This window comes from Hyperoodon ampullatus, assembly GCF_949752795.1.
Source record: "Hyperoodon ampullatus genome assembly, chromosome: 6".
NCBI classification, from domain to species: domain Eukaryota; kingdom Metazoa; phylum Chordata; class Mammalia; order Artiodactyla; family Ziphiidae; genus Hyperoodon; species Hyperoodon ampullatus.
This window is the reverse complement of record NC_136919.1, coordinates 2,245,912-2,266,502: the sequence shown is the minus strand read 5'-3', so window position 1 is coordinate 2,266,502 and position 20,591 is coordinate 2,245,912. Positions and strand designations below refer to the sequence as shown.

The following is a 20,591-nucleotide window of genomic DNA, read 5'->3' as shown; positions in this document are numbered from 1 at the left end:
CTGGGTGACACCTCTCCCTGACCCCCACCCCTAAGGAGACGCCCTGTGGTACCGGGTGCCCCATCAGGTACAGCCTGGGGAGGGAGGGGTGGCCGCCTGGTGCAGGCTTACTGCCCACCTTCGGAGCTGGGCCGCGAGGCCTCTTCCAGCTTCTGAAGCACACTTTGTGCGTAAGAAACCAGCTCCTGCAAGGAGAACAGTAAGTCAGCTGTTTCCATAGAAGGTCTCTGCGTCCACGAGTAATTTCTGTTACTCCATCTGCTTTTCTTTGAAGCGGTCTCACTGCTGCTCGTCTTCAGGGTTTACTTCGGCCCAGTCGTGGACACGGGTGATATGGGGAGAGCCTCTTAAAACCACACACGCGGCAGTGCCAGTCGCCTCCACACAAACCGCTGGCCCGGCCCCTGGACTCTGTGCCACCCGGGTCTGGCTGAGGCAGTCCCCCGACACTCACCAGGCTGGAGGTGAAGTGCCCGTGGATCTCCTCGACCAGGGGCTGGATGCCGCTGGACACCAGCTCCGACAGGATCTCCTCTGCGGGCAGAGCAGAGGGTCCTGAGGCCAGGCCCCCACCTCCCGAGGCTTAGCGTGAACCGCCGGGACTTGGGAGCGGGCGTCACGCGTGGTGCCTGGCACGGAGGGTTCCTGCCCCTCCCCCATCGGTTACAGCCGCGAGCAGAGCGCCTCTTGAATGCTGGCTTCCAGGGAGGGCGTGACGAGGGCAGGGGGGTCCTCACTGTAGGAGGCGAGGTGGGCCAGCAGCATGCAGATGCTCTCCACCACCTCCGGGTCGTCCTGGTGGAGCTGGTACGTCTCCTGGATGAGGGTGAGGCCGCTGCTGCCCTCCTCGGGCATCACCACCTGCAGGGCCGCCAGCTCTGGCGTGGGCGAGAGGGTAGGTGACAGTAGTCCTGAACGTGTGGGGCTGTTGGCAGCCCAGGGCACCTGGGGCAGCAAAAGCCTCAGCTGGCGGGACACCACGCTGTCCTGCAGCGTGGGCACCGCCAAGGTCAGGCTTTTCCTGGCTCTGCATCTGCGGGTGTCCTCTGGTGGGGTGTGCACCCGCCTCTCTCTCCATCCCGGCAGCCCCCAAGGCCAGTGTGCTTGTAGAGAGGGTGCTGGGGACGTTCCAGGGCACCTCCCCGCACCATGAGGAGGCCCGTCAGTGCGGGGTTAGGCCTGGCTCCTGGGGGGCTGGGGGCCCGTGAGAGCAGTGACCCATGATGTCACGTAGTTGTCAGATCCTCCCGGAGTCCAGGGGGAAGCTGATCCTCCAGGGAGTGGACTTAACCGTCAACAGCCAGCTGGAGGCAAAGCCGAGATTCTCGGCTCGGGTCCCGCACACTCGCTGGCTTCTGACGACCCCGCTCCTTGTTCACTGAGCCACGTGCCTGTTGCTCTCAGGGCTTCAGCGCCCCACCCCGTTTGATGGGGGGATCCCAGCGGGAGTGGGGGGCAGGCCCGGAGACCCCGCCTGCTCGGGAGGTTCTCTCCAGGAGTGAAGGTCACCCCACTCCCTGCTTCAGGCCGAGTAGCAGGCAGAGACCCGCCAGCCTGCACGCCCAGCGGGTGCCGGACCTCACAGGGGCCAAACCACCCCACACGGCCGGCAACCTCTGCCAGGCTCCAGACCCCAAGTGTCCGTGAGGGCTTGTGGTGCCAAGTCGGGTGCAGAGCGTGGACCGGGGGCTGAGGAACAGCTGGGCTTTGCGTGGAGGCGGAGTTCAGAGCCCTGACTCGGGCTGTTTTCAGAGCCACACCTGGAGGGGAGCCTGTGCACACGCCAGGCCTGTGGGTGGCAGGGAAGGTGGTCACAGTGCAGAGTTGCACAGAACAGTGGGAAGTGAGGGTATAGAAAACCTGCGTGGCGACGTCTGGGTGATGGGACCGTAGGTGTTTCCCCTCCCTGTTTTGAGCGTGTGCCTGCTTTTGGTTTCTGGGCTGCCAGCAGGCATTGCTGGGGGAGTCTGCCCCCGCCTCCTAGTGGCAGCCCCGGCCGTCCCCAGGCTCACCAGACACCTTCGCGAGGCTGGCCAGCCCCCGGCAGGCGTTGTTCACCAGCAGGGCTCGGTCCTGGCACGCCCGGATGCTTTGCAGGAGCAGGACCACCACCTCTTCCAACTGCTGCTCCCCTATGCAGCCTGCGGGGGGCCACACATGCCTCGTCTTGAGGGCCCAGGGCCACCTCTCTGGCCCCGGGGCCCCAGGCTGCTCACCCAGCAAGGACAGCAGCCACAGGACTGCACAGCCGGCTTCAGCCATCTCCGCGTCCGTGGGGTAGGTGGCCAGCACCTCAGCAATGAGGGCCGGGGCTTTCTCCAAGGGGGCCTTGTTCGCGATGACAGCTGGAACAGGACGGGGTGGAGGAGGGGACACCTACTCCTTGGTGGCGCAGAAGCTGGGGGGGAGGGGCAGCCCCAGCCTGCTAGCCAGCCTGTAGGGTAGGAATCGGCAGGGCCCCCAAGGGAGGTTTGGGGAACCCTGCGTGCCGGGTGTGGGCAGGGCTCTCCACGGTTGGGAGCCCTCTTTTCCTTGGGGAAAATGACCTCCCAGGTGCTGGAGGGCCAAGTGGGGCCTGGAGAGGGAGTGGCACGGCCTGGGAGCACCCCCTTTCTGAATCAGAAATAAGGATAGTTTGCCCAGTGCTAAGGCCAGCTTGTGAAACCAGGGACTGCCCAGGAAATCCCACGATGTGTGTGAGCTGGAGGGTTCCATGGGCCGGGCACGAGGGGGTCCGAATATGAACCCACCCCTCCCCAGGACAGCACTTCCTGCCCCTGCCGGTGCAGCTTCTCCCGTCCATTCCCCCACCCTTCTCTTCCTCTCCTCCCAGCTCTCTGGTGGTTAGGGTGCAGCGGAGGGAGGGGGCCCAGCCTCGGGCCACTCACCATCCACCAGCAGGGCCCAGAGCAGCCTCAGGCCGTTGATGCAGACGTCCCTGTTCCTGGGGAAGGTGTCCAGGTGCTCCAGGATGCGCTCACACAGCCCGGCCCTCCGCAGCTCATCTGTGGCCAGTCCTGTAGGTGGGCCCCGGAATTAGGACCACAGAGAACACCTCCTCGAGGAAGCCCTCCCTGGGGGCTACCCCCCTTCTCTGTGGTCCTAGCGCACTGCAATCCCACGCATCCCACACCAGCGGGTGCCTACTTGGCCAGTTTCATGCCCAGCATGAGACCCAGAAACAAGGATATGGTCCATCCCCTGGGCCACCGCTCCAGCACCTCCCATCCCATTACTGGGCTGGGACCGGCCTCCGAAGCTTTCCTTCCAAGATGGGACCACGACTGTGTTCTCTCAGGGTGGTGATGACCTGGCATTGTTTGCCAGGTGGTCCCGATGTACACCTGCTGTCCCAACATGGCTACTCATGGCAGCCCTTTGCACGTCTCGGCGCGGGGTCAATGAAATGTGGTAAATTGTCTGGTGAGTGTAGGGTGGGCCGGGGGCCGCGGGGCTCCAGGTGAGGCCCCAGCTTCCCTTTGGAGAGAACGACGCCCACCCAGTTAGTGGCTGGAGGAGGGGAACGTGTGTAAAGCCCTCGGTGGTGACCCTCTCCCCACACCGTCCCTCGACCGCTCGCTGGTGGCCTCTGTGGAGCGGGGCTGAGTGGGGCCGGTGGGGCAGCAAAGGCTGGAACCTGAAGCACGTCGGCGTGAAGCCCATGGTGGCGCCTGGCCGCTGCCCGTGCATGTTGACAGAGGGACACGCGACTGTGAACGTGGAAGCTGGGGACGGAGCAGCTGTCCCCTCGGGGCATCCCTGCGCCGCCCGCCTGAGCCCTGCACCCACCCTGGCTGGCGACGACGGTGAGCAGGCGGTACACCGTGACCAGGAGCTGCTGCTCCTCGGGGTGGCTCTGCCGCACGCTCAGCAGCGCGGGGGCGATGGTGCTGTCGCTCGGCACCGTGGCCGCCGGGTCCTGCCCCAGTGTTGCTCAGGCCAACAGAAGAGGCCGGTGAACCCTGAGCTGGGGGCCACGGTGGGAACACAGCAGGCGGGGGCGGGGGTGGGGTCTCCGGGGAGGAAGCCGAGGTCGGGGCGCGGCGCAGGTCCCCGTAAGTGCTTATTGCATGACCGAGCCAAGGACTGGAGAGCTGGGGGCCCTGCCAGGACTGTGAGCATGTGCCAGAGTAGACGTTTATCACATGCAGTGTAAAGCATTACATGGAAATTCAGCATAAATACTAAAGTGAGAAAGGCAGTGAAGTATTTCCAGTTTAAAAATCGGAGGCCAGGAGGAGGCCAGGCCCTCAGGATCTCAGCTCCAGCCTCTCCCACCCCTCCTCAGCTGCCCTCCTGGAAGCCCACGCCTGGGACCCCATCCCACCTGCCTGGGCTCACACCACAGGACCCCTATGACCAGCTCCTCGTTTCATGCCTAGAGATCAGCCAGAAGGGGGAGCAGCTGGTCCAGGGCCACAGAGGCAGGCCTCGGGCGGTGCCCCAGACTCCTGGTTGCGCCCTGTCATCCTGGGGTGGGGTTGGGTGCCCAGAGGGTCAGACGCCAGGGCAATGACTGGCGTGGGAGGGCGGGGGCAGGAGAAGCCGGCTGTGCCCGGAGCCCACCTTGGCCCCGGGCACGGAGCAGCTGGGAGCAGGCACACGGCTGTGCGTCAAGGACCCTGTCGTGCTGCTTCACGATGCCGACCAACGCCTCCGCCAGCTCCGCCGGCCACGGCACACCTGGCAGCGTGGGGGGCAGAGTGAGATGGCGTAGGAGCAGGTGGGGGGGCGGTGTGGACCAGACCCTGATGGGAGTCTGCAGGGCATCACACGTGGGCCCCTGGGTGGACGCGCAGGCGGGTGACCAGACGTGATCAGTCAGGGTGTGTGGAGTGCTTGCCATGCGTCTGCCGTAGGGATCTTCTTCCAGCAGCTCTACAAGACCGATCCTCATTTGACAGATGAGAAAACAGAGTCAGGGAGATGAGAGCCCTTGCTTTGAACCTAGCCTATCTGACTCCAGAGCCCTTGGCCGTTACTGCCCTGAGAGGGGACATCTGTGGGTCCCTTAGACCTTCCTCTGGGCCAGGGCGTGTGCTGGCGGGGGGAGGCAGTGGTGGGCAGCCGGGGGTCCACACAGCTGCGCCCCTTCCTAACTGCTGCTTCACCTCTCAGCCTGTGTCCTCCTGGTAAGAATGACAAGGACAAAAGTGCTGGCACCAGGGAAGCCAAGCCATGGCTACCCCGTCTCCAGGCGAGGCTGTCTGAGGCAGGCGTGGCTCTGGGGTGACAGCTGAGGCCAGTCTTGGGAAGGGGCCCAGCAGCCTCTCTCACTCTCTCCGGGAAGGCAGAATCTCTTCCCATGGACTCTGTCCTGGCCACAGCCTTGCTTCAGACGGGGTCACGGGGAAGGAGAGGGAGAGGAAGGGAAATGGCCAAGGTGAGGTCTCTGCTACCTCATTAGAGGGCTGGCACTGGGCCTTTATGATCTCTGCTGTCCCGGCCACTGGGACGACCGTCTATGGAAGGATGGATGGGTGGACGGATGGAGAGACAGGTGGATGGATGGATGGATGAGTGCATGAATGTAATATTCAGGCTGGTGAGACAGGTTGAGGGCAGAGATTTTACGAACCCATGTTTTGGCAAAATTAAAAATATTAATACTCCTTGATGGAGGAAGTTGGGGGAAGAGGTGTTCTCATGCACTCTTGAGAGGTGAGAAAGTTGGTGCATCGACGGGGCAATTTGCAGTATCTATGAAAACATGAAGTATCCACAGCCTGCACAGCTAGGAATTTATCCTGCAGAAACACACAGAGCACACACACATATGCCCCGGGGTGGGCTGTATAACATTGCTTATGATACCAGGAAATCGGCAACCACTCAAATAGCCAACCAGAGGAATGGTGGCAGAGACGGGGTGTCTATTAAGCATCCATGAAAAGCACGTGAGGGGAGACCCCGGGAAGTGGTTCGGATGCCAAGCCCACCCCACCCTGCCCACTTGTCTGCTCAGTGAAAGCGGCGGCACAGGAGGAAGTCCAGGCTCCTGTTCCAAGCAGGTGGTAAAGCGGTGGATGCTCATGGGAATGTAAGCAGGCGTCAGAAAGTACCAGCCAGGGAAGCTGGAGCGGCCGGGGCCCCCCGGGGGAAGGCGAGAGGGTGGCGGCTCTACCTTGCTGATCTTCAGACATCCTCAGGAGCCTCTTCATGGCCCTCTCTCTGCTGGGCTTCGGGGTGGCTGGAGAAGTTCTGCATGACCTCTGCAGGGGACAGGGCAGCACGGGGAGGCGCCTTGGCTCAGGGACCCGCCTGAGGGCTGGGGCACCAGGGGCGCATCCCTGAGCACCACTGCACAGACCCACGTGACCCGGCGCGAGGTGGTGCCCTTATCATCCTCACCTTCCCGGCTGAGCCCCCTGTCCAAAGTCGAACCTGGATCTGCCTCAGAGCCCGCCCAGCGGGTGCTTCCCCTCCACACCTCCCTCGGGTAACTCCCTCCAGGGTACTCGGGGCGATGGCCTTCAGCTGGACCCAGCTGTCTGCCTCCAAAGCCCACGGCCACGAGACAGGGAGACTGAACAGCTGGGGCCTCACGGGTCCCCTTTTCCAGAAAGGGAGGCAGAGGTGGCAGCCCCTTATCGCAGGGAGCCACTGTCAGGGAAGAGGGAGTAGCCCACCCACGCCAGGGACACAGAGGGTTGGGAGGGCGGAGCCACCCCTGAACTTGGAGATGACCTCCAGATCCATTCTCTACCCAAGACTGTGGGTGCAGCCCCCAGCCTGGGGCAAGCAGAGGAGTCTATCGTGTGCACCTTTGCGGGGGTGGGGGGTGACCAGCCTGCACTGCGCCTGGAGCCTCAGGCCTGCACATGTCACATTGCACACGGAGCCCCTGGGCCACTTCACCTTCCTGCAGGGCCATGCCTGCTGGTCCACGGTGGCTGCTGTGCCGGCCCCAATGTGAGCACCATTCCGGGCACGTAGCAACCACACAGGAGGTGCTGCTGATTGGGGAAGACACTCCAGGCACCGGGCCGCTGCATGCTGGGTGAGCAAGCAAAAAGCAGGGAGTCTGTGGTGGGGTGCGTGGCAGTGAGGGGGCTGTTCGGTGACGTGGAGGACTGTGTAGCCGGAACAGGGGGGAGGCAGGTGGGGGCCTGGCCACAGAGATGAACTCTGCTCTAGGTAAGCTTGGGGGTATCTGAGCGGGGCAGTACCCTGAGCAAAGCAGTGCTTGGGATGGATGAGGGGCAAGCCCACCGGCCATGTGTGAGGAGCGGTCCAGGGGACTGGGCGGGGGTCACTGCCCCCCCAGCTAAAGACAGTGGGGTGCCGGGGCCACAGCGGCCCCTGGCGCCGCCCCCTCGGGGCCCCATCATCACCTAAGATGCTGGCAACGTTGCTTTCTAGCAGCATGTCGATGATGAACTCGGGCACCACCTGCCGGTGCAGCACCAGGGCGCTGCTGGAGGACCCGAAGTCGCCGCTCACAAACGGGAAGTGAATCACGTCCCTGGGGAGGGGCAGAGAGCCGCCAACTGGCCCTGCGCCCGCTCTGCGTCCAGCAGCTGCTGGGCCTCCACCTGCTTTGGGCACCCGCTTGGGAGCACCTCTCCCAGCATCACAGTGCGTCCAGCGGGCACCGCAGCAATTCCCCCTCCAGGAGGGGCCAAGGGAGGACAGTGCTGGGCCCTGGCACTTGCACTCGCGTGGGCCCCTTCCTCCATAACATAGACCCAAAAAATCACAATTTCTGGCTGTGTTGGTATAAGGGTGAACATAAGCCAGGATGGATCATTTTGTTCTTCTGACTTTAAAATACATTAGAGTTAAAACATTTTCCTGGGCCCCGGGCCATGCCTCCCACACCTGATGGGGAAGTTGGCCCTGTTTGTCTTGCGCTCAGAGATGTGGCCGCAGTTTGGGACAGCCCAAACTGGAGGAGCCACTGTCCATGGATGCAGCGCTTTGTGGTGTTAAAACCCCAAGTGCATGCGCAGACTGACAGTGAAATGCCACCCCAGGGCCTGAGCTCACCTGATGGTTATTCGCTCCGATGGGTCAGCCTGGAGCATCAGAGGCAAAAGGGAACTGAAGATTTTCGCATCGGGGACCCTCCTCTCCTCCATGGTCCTCAGGACACCCCTCAGGCCGTCGGGGGAACTCCGGATGGACTTCCGCAGAAGCATGGCTTCCGTGCTCTAGGAGGAGGGAGAGGACCACTTGTGCACCTCCTCAGCTAAAGGAAGATGGCCTGACCTCGGGCAGAGGGGAGGCGACGTGGCCGCCGCCGTCAGGGACGCACAGAGTTCTTGTACGAAGAAGAAATGGAGGTTCGGAGAAAAGCAAGTGGCCATCTCACTGGCTGGAGGGAGTAGAGGAACAGCCCTCCATCCACGGCCGGACTCCCACTGTGGGCCGGTTAGTGCACCCGAACTCAGCTGTTCTTGTCCATAAGGGGGCGCTGTGGGGGCGGGTTGAAGGTTACCATCACCGTCATCACCACCACACGGGGGCCCAGCAGGCCCAAATGCGGGGTCCTTCGGCAGCTGGGGCAGCGGGGGGCCTCCCACACAGCCCCACAGGCACCCAGCGTGGGCAGGAGGATGCCAATGGGAAGAATGTGCCCTTTTCAGGGCCGGGGGTGGGCAGAGCCTGGCTCCCTGGGGCTGTGGGGAGTGGGGTTCAGGTGTGGTGGGGAGGGGTGGACGGAAGCCCCCTCACATCCAGGAAGGAGCAGCTGGCCATGTCGAGAATGATGCAGCCCAGGGACCAGATGTCAGATTTCTGGCTGACGGAGAAGTTGAGGGCTTCAGGGGCCATCCAGGACTTGTGAAAGGGGTCTGTGGGCAGGAGTGAAGTTGGGGATGTATGAGACCCGTGCTCCCTGGGGAAGCAAGCAGCTTGAAAAATGAGCCCTCCATCACCCTTCCCCGGGGAGGGAGAGATGTGCTATCTGAGGCGGAAAAGGAAGAGGCCCCCTAGTCAGTAAGATCCTGGCCCTTGATCTTCAGCCAGTGAGGCTGCCCGTCTCGACAGGGGCCCACCAGGCTGGCCGTGCGCGCATCTGTGTCCCACTGCAGCTGCAGAAATAGTCAGAAGGGGCATGCGCCACGAAGGCTATGGAGGGCTGCACCCTCCATAAACGTCTTGCCCCTCCCAACACTTAGTCGGGACCTTGAGGCAATGTTCCAGTTGCCTTGCCCTGCCCTAGTTTCTAAACCTGAACCCCTGGGACTTCCCTGGCTGTCCAGGGGTAAAGACTCTGCGCTTCCACTGCCGGGGGCACGGGTTCGATACCTGGTCGGGGAACTAAGATCCCACCTGCTGTGCAGCCAATACATACATACATACGTACATAAACAAACCTGAACTCCAGACAGGGAGCCAAAAGAGCAGGGTCCCCGGCCCAGCTCTATCGGTGCCTGACAGGCCTCAGGCAGCCCCTCCCTTTCTGGACCTCCATTCCCCAAAGAGCCAATGCCTGCCGTCTACACCTCCAGTAGATCCACCCATCCACTCAGCTGCCCACCCACCTGTCTACCCACACCCACCTATCCATCCTTCCACTCACCTATCTGTCTGTTCATCTATCTGCATGTCCATCTATCCACTTGAATTCCACCCACCCACTCATCTATCCATCCATCCATCTATCCACCCACCCATCCATCCATCCATCCATCCATCCACCAAGGACAGCGTGCCACTGGTCCCTGCCAGCCCGGGACCCTGGAGTTCTCCACTGGAGAGTTGCTCTCTCCACCCCTGATGGCTGTTACAGAGTTGAAGCCCAGCTCCCTTTGCCCTGTTGTCTTTTTAAAGGAAGGAAAACTCCTCCCCCGACTGCTCACCTTTACCACCTCCTGGGTTACTTTGAGACTCAGTAAAGTAATCCAGCCCGAGCCAATGCCTGCCGTCCACCAGCCCTCCCTCTGTGCATGTCAGTTTCCTTCCTTCTGAGGGCTTCCTTCCCCCTTCTTGAAGGTTAACATTTTCTGAGTGTCTTTTGGACCCTGCATGCCCCCCCACCCCACGGTGGTACTTCTGATCAGTTACAGTCCAGGCAAGGGGGTCTCTTTGGAGTCCACATAAGCCCAAGGGGGTCTGTGGGGACCTTCTGAGCAAGGAGAGCTTTGCTGTTGCCTTGTTCCAACACTTAGAGTGGCCACTGCCCTTGGACTCCAGGGGCGACCCACTCGGTTGAATGGGCCCTCCCCTGCCACCACTGTCCCCTGGCTAGGAGGACGCCAGCCACCTTCCTCTGCACGGACGTTCCACTTGGCCACGTCGGTCATGAGTGCGTTGCAGCTCAGGTCCTGCAGTTTGCAGTGGTCGCTGCTGACCAGGGCGATGTTGGAGGGCTTGAGGTTCCTGAAACCGAGAGGCGCGCCCTTCTACCCACTGCCTGGCAGGGCCGCGACTGTCTGTGAACCCTCTGCTCCCACCACACCCAGGGCCAATGCAGCAGCCCACACCCCTCCTCCTCTCTCCTCAGTAAATGCCCTGTTTAGCCACTTTTTAAATATCGTTTCCTGTAAGCATAAATATACTGTTATTTCAAATGGGAAAAACAAGCCAACTACAGGTAAGGAAACACCCGGTCCTCCCGTGGTCCCTCCGCTAACATCCTTCCAGATCTCAGCTGCGTTTGTCTGGGGACTGGCTTTCCATAAGGTCCAGTGACATTAACACGGAATCTCGAGCATTTCCCTCCTACATTTGGTTCACACGGTTTTCTCTCCGCCTTTAAATGTGGCACTGATCCTTCAGATCACAATTCCGGAGAATGAAACCGGCAGGTCGAAGCTCAGCCTGGGAGTGCCCAGAGGCCCTCGGGTGGCCTAATCTCTTCCTCAGTGCTGTTATCTGGTTCTTCCCTTGCACTTTAGAACCAACTGCCCCGTCTGTGCATGGGGAGGGTCGTGGAGGGGGTGACGTTCTCTTTAAGCCAGGGAGGTGCTCTGGGAAGGGGAGGGGCCTATCCTTGTCCCAGCTGCACCTCTCTCCCTTGGGCCCCCACCCGGGCGCTGCCACCAGGAGGTGCCACCCCGAGGAGGTGCTTTTTCTCCTCAAGCAGCCTGGCCACCTGGTCACCTGTGGATAATGTCCAGCTGGTGCAGGTACTCCAGCGCATTCAACACCTGGCCCAGCATGTTCTGCATCCACTGGGGAAAAAGCGAGAGATGCCAGGACTGGGGGGCCTGAAAGCTCCCAGGTGGGCCTCCCAGCTGCTCTTCTTAGGCAGGTCAGTGGCCACTCAGAGCAGCCAGCAGGGTCGCGGCCAGTTTCCGCCCTGCGTCTTCAGATGGGCCTGCAGTGAGCGGCCAACAGCTCAGAGCCAGTGCGGGAGCTTCTGCTGCAGGCTGCTTCAAGGCCCTCTGGACAGAAATGCCCTGTTAGCCGGCGACGCCCTGGTCTCCAGACCCCCCACTCCTGTCTCCAGGAGACCTGGGGGCCCTGGGGCTCTAGCCCCGCCCGGGCCCCACCCCATGGGTACCAGAGATGCTGAAGTCTGCAGCTGCTACTTGGGGTTTGCCTCTCCAGGGCATTAGAATGGAAAGAGCCCTGAGAGAGAACATTCTGAAAGCTGTTTGTGTCAGAAACAAGATCCACCTGGTTTCCAGGGCAGTGGTTTTCAAACTGTGCTCCTAGGAACCCTGGATTCCACCTGGGGTGTCAAGAGAGGGGCTGAGCAGGCAGGACCCCAGGGTTCCTGCCACGCCACCTTCCACTGACCCACAGACCCCTGACTAGAGTAGCTCTGCTTTCCTTACTGGAGGTTCTGAGAACATTTTTGTGCTTGACAGGGCTCTACTACAAAGAGAAAGTTTGAAACCCACTCAGAGGCTGTCTCTGAGGCCCACTTTGGAGCTGCGTGCCCCTCGGAACCCCCCAGCAGGGTCGCAGTGCCTGGAGGCCCAACAGAACAGAGGCGTGTTCAGAGCAAAAGCAGGCAAAATTTAATTGGGGTGGGTCATAGGCCTAAACGTGAAAGCAAAATGGATCCAGCTCCAAGGGCAACAGAGGAAAATATTGTCATGACCTTGTGGTGGGGAGGGCTTCTCTAAAGGCTCAGAAGGCACCAACCACAGACAAAACACTGATGAATCAGAGTTCATTACAATTAAGAAAGTGAACTGGCAAGCCACAGACTGGGAGAGGACATCTGGACACTGTGTCCATAACATATAAAGAGCTCCTACGAATCAACAAGAAAAGACGGACAACCCTAATGTTTAAATGGGCAAGAGACCTGAACAGGCACAAAAGAAGATATCCAAATGGCCAAAAAGTGCTCACCGTGACTACTCAATTGAAACTAAAATGTAACTTTTTTTTTTTTTGCGGTACACGGGCCTCTCACTGTTGTGGCCTCTCCCGTTGCGGAGCACAGGCTCCGGACGCGCAGGCTCAGCGGCCATGGCTCACAGGCCCAGCCGCTCCGCGGCATGTGGGATCTTCCCAGACCGGGGCACGAACCCGTGTCCCCTGCATCGGCAGGTGGACTCTCAACCACTGCACCACTGGGGAAGCCCTAAAATGTAATTTTTAATTAAAATTAAGAAGACTGACACAGTGAAATGTGGGCCAGGATGCAGAGCTGGAAGACTCACAACTTGGGATGAGAGTCAACACCAAGTCAACCAACCATCCTGGAAAACTGGGACATTGGGTAAAGCAGCACACACAACCATTCTGTGACCCAGCAACTCCACGGTCACGCAGAAAATGAATGCTTAGGTCCATCAAAACACATGTCCAGCAGTGTTCATGGCAGCCCTTCTTCATAATAGCCCCAAACTGGAAGCAACCCAGGTGCTCACAGCCCTGGACCAGATACACTGATGGTGATGTGGCCATCTGACAGACTGGCCCCTGGCCATGGAGAGGGATGATCTCCTGACACACTCACAGGTGGGTAAATCTCAAAGCACTGGGATGAACGTGAGAAACCGGACACAAGCAAACAACACGCTGTAGGAGCCCATTTATGAGAACTTCAGGGACAGGCAGAAGTCGAACCCTGGGTACTGGCTGGGACTGTGTGAAGGTCCAGGAACACTCTGACCTCATGTGAGGGAGGGGACGGGAGTGTCTGCCTATGCAAAATGCACCAAGGTGTACACTTAAGATCTGTGCACATTACGGTATGCAAACACCTTCATTCATAACCGTCAGAAGGAATGAGACCAGACTCCATGGGTGCCTGCCCCTCTGCCCCCCACTGTGGGGCCTGTGGCATCACAGGGTCCAGGCAGCCCCCAGGCCTGGTGCCCCAGAGAGTCTGTCTTACCTGGGAGTCAATGACTCTCTTTGCCGCCCTCTTCTTCTCAATGACATTCTGCAAGCTTCCCTCGTGGAACTCCATCACCAGGCAAAGGAACAGAGAGGAGATCTGCAGGGGACACAGCCCCTTAGCCAGGTGCCGAGTTCTGACCCCCAGAGGCCAGGCCTGGGGGCTTCCAGGCCGTCACCCGCTCCAGGTCTTTCCTCCCAGCCAGGCCACCACCGGCAGTGACTATGGGAGAATGCCCCCTTCTTGGGGGTGGGGTGGGGACAGCCCCTCCTGAGCAGCTCCCGCCTCCACCTCCTCTCTCCTCCCCCACCCCCCCTACCCCCCATCTACACTAAGCCGCATGGACTTTTTCTAAAGGGGCGCAGGGTCTCCTGGCCACCGCACACGTAGACCACCGTGCCTGGGGCACCGAGCCCTTCGTCCCTTAGGGCTCAGCTGAGATCCACTCCTCCCTCTGAGGGGCCTGCACCCGATGGGACCCCAGCAGCCCCTGTCAGGCCTCTCAGAGCACCCCGCCTTCTCTCCCACAGTGACATGTCCTCCTGGCTTCTCTGTGTCCCCCTTGAGAGCGTGAGGGGGTGCTCAGAAAATACTTGGGGGGACAGGTGGTGAGGGTCCCTCCCCACGGCTTTCCTCAGGGCTCAGCTAAAGGGGAGGGTGCCCCTCCACTCCTCCCGGCCCCTCCCTCAGTTGTCAGCCCAGATGGGGGTCTGACAGTGGGGTCACACCTGGCCCCCTTCCCCTCCAGCCCCCCGCATCCCCCAGCTCAGCCCCATGTGGAGTAACCGGCAAGCTTCCAGCTCCTTGAAGATGAGAAGTCAGCTCGCCGATGGGACCAAGCACGGGGCTCGGGGCGACCAGACCCAGACTGAAATCCTGCTTGGCTGTCGCCAGCTGGTTTCTCCCAGCCTCCACTTCTTCCGGAGAGTGGGACAGTGACCCTCCTCTGCAGAGGCTGTGGGGCGCACGTGAGACGATGCCCAGAGAGCCCCCGGTGTGGTCCCGTGAGTGCTGCGGCCATTGGCGTTTGAGGGGCACGGCGGGGGGTGCTCTGTGCCCGCCCCGAGTGCCTGCTGAGCCCGTGGGGTCGGCTCTGACCCACCTCACTCTTCCACATGATGAAGAGCTCCTGGTAGGTGGAGACGTGGGCATGCTGAAGCTTCAGCAGCGGCATCAGCTGCGGGGCGAGACCAGAGAAAGTGGAGGTGTTAGGGAAACACTGCTTCTAGAGGTGCTTCTCTGTCACACATCCCAACAAGAACCACACGCTTCCAGCTCTGAGCGCAGGCCCAGGGAGGGTGGGCAGCCGGAGGTTAGGCGCCAGACAGCCCAGGGTAGGTCCTGTCTCTGGCATGTGCTGGCTGTGCTGTGTGACTGAGGAGAGGATCTTCAACCTCTCTGAGCCTCCTAGCCTCATCTGGAAACGGCAGTAACGGTGGTATCTGCCTCACAGGGGTGTCAGGAGGACTAGGTAAGCCAATGCAGGCAGAGTGCCTGGCGCGTTGGAAACAAGCACAGTCTGGGTTGGCTGACGAAGGGGGTGTGGCCAACGGGAGGCTGGCCGCTGCTGCTGTGCCCAGGCCACCTGGCCTCCTGGTTGTGTACACTAGAGGTCCCAGGGCCCCTGCCCTCAGCTCAAAGTGCTTTACAAAAGAACACAATTAGGCAGCAGAAACGGCTCCCTTAGTGACTCAGGCCAGACGGACAGCTGCTTATGATGGCAGGTTGGGTGTGAAAGGAGGTCACCTAGTGGGGTGGAGAGGGGGCTGTGATGCTGGGGGGCACATTCTTTCTTTCATGAATGTGGCCTGGGTCCATCACCATGTGTCAGACACACTGTGGACAGAAGAGCTGTTTGCTGGCAAAGCTCAAAAGCTGGTGATTCCGGAAAAAAGACAAACAAGTGACCGTTAGATAGGAAGGGAGATATTCAACCTCATGTGAAATTCAAGAAAAGCAGAGAAAAATGACGCAGAGCCTTTGCCGGCAAATCGAAGTATATGCAGCTGTTTTTGCTATTATTATAAATCAGGATGTTACTGTCAGTTCTGACTAGCAGATTTAAGGAACGTAAAAGAGTTTATATTTTCTTTGTTAACCAATTCTCTATTTTCCAAATATTCTATTGTAACTGATACTTTTACAATTGAAGAAAAAAATCTTTTAAAAGATGGTTATTGGTAGATCAGCCTAGGGACCTAGCCAACATTTAAAGGTTATCATCTTCTCTGAGAACATATATTCTAAGTGGTCAGCACCTGGATTTCGGAATGAGTGTTTGGTACACAGCCTCCCTTCATGACCTGGGGGCCTCTGACTTCATAGCACAGGGCAAGAACTGGTTCTGACCCTCCAAGCCTCCACCAGGCTTCCACCCATCATGCCCCAGTGGGGTGCAGAACAGTCTCTGTGTGTCCTGCATCATGTCCTGTAGAGAGGGAACCACCCAGAGAGTTACCTCCTCCAGGGCCTCGTTGGCCTGATGCTCATCAATGCACTCCACCTGCAGGGCCACAAGAGCACTAGGTTGGTAAACGTGCAGTAAACGCCCACGTCATCATCATGACCACCATCACCACCATCACCACCACCATCGCCATTATAATCACTATCATCACCTGCATCACCACATCATCACCACCACCACCACCACCACCACCATCACCATCACCATCATAATCACCACCATCATCACATCATCACCATCACCACCATCACCACCACCACCATCATAATCACCAGCATCATCACCATCACCACATCATCACCATCACCACCACCGCCATCACCACAACCACCATCACCATCATAATCACCAGCATCATTACCATCACCACCACCACCACCACCATCATAACCACCACCATCACCATCACCACATCATCACCATCACCACCACCATCACCAGCATCATTACCATCACCACCACCACCACCATCACCATTATCACCACCACCACCACCACCACAATCACCATCACCATCACCATCATCACCACCACTATCATCATCACCATCATTATCCACCAGGGCTGCCAGGTGCCTATATTCATGCCCATCACACGCCACCAGATGGGGCCTGGAGATGTTCCTAAGGAAGGGATCCAAAAATCCTCTGAGCCATGAGACCACCTTTGCCCCTATTGCAAGGATACGTTTAGGATCACATAACATGAACTCCAGGGAACCGTTAGAGGATCCATTTTCAGACCATCTTGAAAGCAGGGGAGAAAACAGTGTGTTGCTCCCAGAGCCAAAGAGCTCTGCTCTGGTTCGCAAAGTATTAGCCCCATCACTGTATTCCTCATCCGTATTGGGAGGCTTGTCCCTGTCACTGCATGTGGGTGGTGGGGAACGCGTGGAGAGGGAGAGAAGGTGGTGGTCAGGGCAGCACCGAACTTTGAGTCTGCAACATACTTGGTGGCAAAGACTGTGGGTTCATACTGTCACCACATCTTACCAGATCCTTACCCAGAACTTTTGCTCATAAGATTTACAAATGAAAAACTCTTGTAACTGGGGTGATTATAGATGAAAATGCAGTTAGTGGGTAATTCCCCAATCCACGTAAAGACCCCAGATGCAGCGGCACCATGCATCCCTTCCTTCTGTTCCAGGGGCTCGTGCTGAAGTCATTTTGGCCAAAAACATACTGAAAGCCTTCAAATTACCACCTCTTTTGACCTAGAAATCCCACCCCTAGGAATTTATCCCAAGGAAATCATGGATCCTCAAAAAAATTAACTATAAGGTTGTTTATCAGAGTTGCTTACACAGAGTGAAAAATCGAGAACAAGCTAAGCCCTTATCGCCCTGAGTGGATGGGTTGGGTCAGTCGTGGCACATCAAGCAGGGGGGTCCATACGGCCACCAGAGCCAGGGAAGGAGGAAGATGTGTCAGCAGTACCAACAACCTTTGCCATACACTGAGTGGGGAAAAGCACATTATCAAGTTCAGCACCATTATTTTTTTAAATATTTATTTATTTATTTGGATCTTAGTTGCGGCACGTAGGATCTTCATTGCCGCATGCGGGATCTTTAGTTGCAGCATCCATGTGGGGTCTAGTTCCCTGACCAGGGATCAAACCTGGGGCCCCTGCACTGGGAGCGCGGAGTCTTACCCACTGGGCCACCAGGGAAGTCCCAGCACCATTCTTGTAAAAAACCAAGAATTTTATAAATGCTTACCAAAAAACCCTGAAAGGATATACAACCCCCCTCCTCCATTTTGTTTAGAAAGATTGACTGACTTTTAAAAAAGCTCCTTGGGGGCTTCCCTGGTGGCTCAGTGCTTGAGAGTCCGCCTGCCAATGCAGGGGACACGGGTTCATGCCCCAGTCTGGGAAGATCCCACATGCCGCGGAGCAGCTGGGCCCGTGAGCCATGGCCGCTGAGCCTGCGCGTCCGGAGCCTGTGCTCCGCAACGGGAGAGGCCACAACAGTGAGAGGCCCGCGTACCGCAAAAAAAAAAAAAAAAAAAAAAAAGCTCCTTGGGATTGACATACACACTAATATGTATAAAATGGATAACTAATAACCTGCTGTATAAAAAAATAAATAAAATAAAATTCAAAAAAAAGAATAAAGCTCCTTGATGGTGAAAGCAGTCATTCATCCTGCCCCATGGGCCCGTGAGACAACAGGGCAACCCCACAGCCAGCCAGCAATGGAGCAGGAGGCCGGTTAGGACTTCCAGCCCTGCTGCCTCGGGGCTGAGCTGCTGCGCAGACAGGAGGCCTGGCAGGCTGGAAGGGCACCCGCAGCAGCCACCGACAAAGCTCCTCCCTAGACCCTCCATTCATCTGGACTACCTGGGCTTGGACACGCTATGGGCTGTCCTCTTGCAGGTGTGCACTCCACCCGGCCATGCCAGCCCTCGTGAGGAGGTGAAGGAAGGGCCCGGGGTCAGCGTTCTGTCCTTAAACCTGTGTGACCTTGGGCAAGTCCCTGGCCACCCCCTCCAGCCTCCCTATCCTTGGCTGTAAAGCAGGGTCATCAGTCCCGCTTTGCTGAGGTGGCGGGAGATGAAAGATGATGCTGATGTCGGGCACGATGTCCACGTAAATGGTGGGCATGGTTGCTGGTGGAGTGAACGTGAGCATTTCTTCTCCATCAAGGTGAGAGAGGTGAGTCGGCGGGGAAGCCCGCAGAGCCTCATGTCACCCCCCCACCCCCGTCTATCCGCACCCCCCCAGCCCGCTGGATATTCCTTCGTGACTGCTGGCGGAGAGGAACCCGCTGTCACATCGCCTTTCTCTAACATGGGGATAATTGGTGTGTGTTTGGGGAGCCAGCCCCACTGGGTGCCACACGCATGGCCTCTTACCTGCTTTATCACGTGCTTTACTTTGGTTTTTGTCTCCTCCACCAGAAGGTTCACCCCCAATGCCCCAGGATTCAGCCAGTCCAAAATCTACCAGCAAAAGAGAAGCTTTCAGGAAAGCGCACACATCTTTTCACTTTCCAAAGCGTGCCCACCTCCAGTGTCTTTTCCGGTCCTCCTAACTAACTTCCCTCGTGGGCTGGCAAACAAGGAAATGGCCCAGAAGGCTGAGGAGGCCTCTGAAGGCAGAACCCGAGCCCATCTCTTTGAGGTCGACTCTGGAGCTCTGTCCACCACCCCACACCCCTTCTCCAGTCTGTGGTGAGGACCTGCAAGGCATCCAAGAGCCAGCACCTCCCTGGGGCAGAGGGTTTCTTCACTCTCTCTAGCCCCCTAGGATCCCAGCTTCCAGCATCCACCTCCAAACTGGGCATCCAAACAAGAAAGTAACTGGTCCATAATTGGTGCAATCATAGTCACAGCCATGTGTGTGCTTGGCACGTGCCAAGCACTTTACAGCCACCCACGCAGTCGGCGCTGTTGCTATCTCCTTGTTTACACTGGAGGAAACTGAGGCACAGGGAGCAGGGTCCTTGCCTGAGGCTACAACACTAATAACTGAGAGGGCTGGGAGTCGACTGGAACTCTGGGGTCTGACTCCAGAGCTGGCGCATCGAGCCAGACCTGCAGAGAGATGGCCGCCATGCCAGAACTCTGAGCAAGGAGGCTGAGGGATAGGTGAGGGTGGATGATGGGATTACAGTCATCAGAGGATGGGGGGAAGGGGGCAGGATGCCAAGGAGGGCACAGAGGGGGTGGAGCCCCGCGTCTAAGGATTCTCAGAGTTCAGAAAAGTTTCAGGATTCTGTAATCCAGCCCCTGTGGCAGCCTGAATCCTGCTCAGGGCATAACAGAGGTGTTGTACTGAGCAGTTTACGCTGGTGTAAGAATGCACACTTAAGCATTCTTAGGGGGCAAATTAAACAATAAAATGCACCCCTGTCTTCGGATCAGGTCTTTTTTTTTTTCCCCCTGAAAAAGTAACTACTTTTAAAATTCTCTGGTCACCCAGAAGCTCACCAGCTTTACCACTGGCTGACACCCCATAGTCTCCACACAAAGGGAAGTCTCACAAAGTGAGAAAAACCTAACTGACCAATTATTGTCAAATTAATGAATTTTTTTACAGAGACTGACTCTAACAGTTAAAAAAATTGACATCTTATGCATTTAGTTAAACATTCATTTGCAGCTTTCCTTTTGTTTTGTGGATTTTTCACGTCCTAAACATTTTCACAGGCCCTGGAAAAGGCCCAAGTTCCCCCAGCTAGGGACAACTGATGGGGTGTTTTAGGAGTTCGGGGGCGTCTGATTATGAATTCTGAACGTTCTAGGGTGTCCTTTCTCTATGGGCCGAAGCACATGGACCCACGGGTGAAAAGGATGAAGGTGTCCTCCATCCTCCCGCATTCAGACTGGAGAGGCCTTAATTTCATCCACCATTTTAGAAAGGGGGAAACCCAGGCCCAGAGGGGCAAAGGGCACCCAGGAGGTCATGTCTGGAGGTACCGGAGGTCACCCTATGAGCTAGAGGCAGACACTGGCGGCAACATGGGCCCCTTGTCTCCCTGGGGTCGGACCTGGCCGCTGGCCCCTCGTGACGGTTAAACCGGTAGGGGGCCGGGGGTGGCGGCAGGAGATCCAGGTCCTGGGCTCGCCCCTGACCGTCGGCCCCTCGTCGCCCCCGCCTCCCCACCAGTGGACAACACGGCACCTGGTACTTTTTCATTGTGTCTTGCGGGGAGACTCCCGGCCTGCCTGTCCCACCACTGGGCACTGGGGCGCACCGCTAGCCCGAGCCGAGTCGGACCCTGAACTGAGCATGCTCAGTCTGGACCGCGTCCGGTGAGCGCCCATCCCCCACCCTGGGGGCGCCCTTCAGCCCCGGGTGCTGGCCTGATCCGGGGACCCTCCCTGCCCGAACAGTGTCACAGTGTCCGCTGGGGCGCCCGCG

At 58.4% G+C, this 20,591-nt stretch overlaps 1 protein-coding gene across 1 annotated transcript; it reads right to left on the bottom strand.

Annotated features, from left to right (window-relative positions):
* Positions 1–107: 107 nt before the first annotated feature.
* Positions 108–20,366, bottom strand: STKLD1 (serine/threonine kinase like domain containing 1; the record flags this gene model as incomplete). Its single annotated transcript, XM_079705874.1, has 19 exons — positions 108–185; positions 455–534; positions 738–878; positions 2,013–2,141; positions 2,217–2,345; positions 2,889–3,017; positions 3,790–3,933; positions 4,567–4,783; positions 6,352–6,491; positions 7,335–7,465; positions 7,990–8,153; positions 8,677–8,795; positions 10,211–10,326; positions 11,050–11,120; positions 13,250–13,351; positions 14,355–14,429; positions 15,711–15,755; positions 18,581–18,667; positions 20,352–20,366. The coding sequence occupies 19 exons, from the start codon at positions 20,364–20,366 to the stop codon at positions 108–110; spliced, it is 2,112 nt and encodes a 703-aa protein (XP_079562000.1).
* Positions 20,367–20,591: the final 225 nt, after the last annotated feature.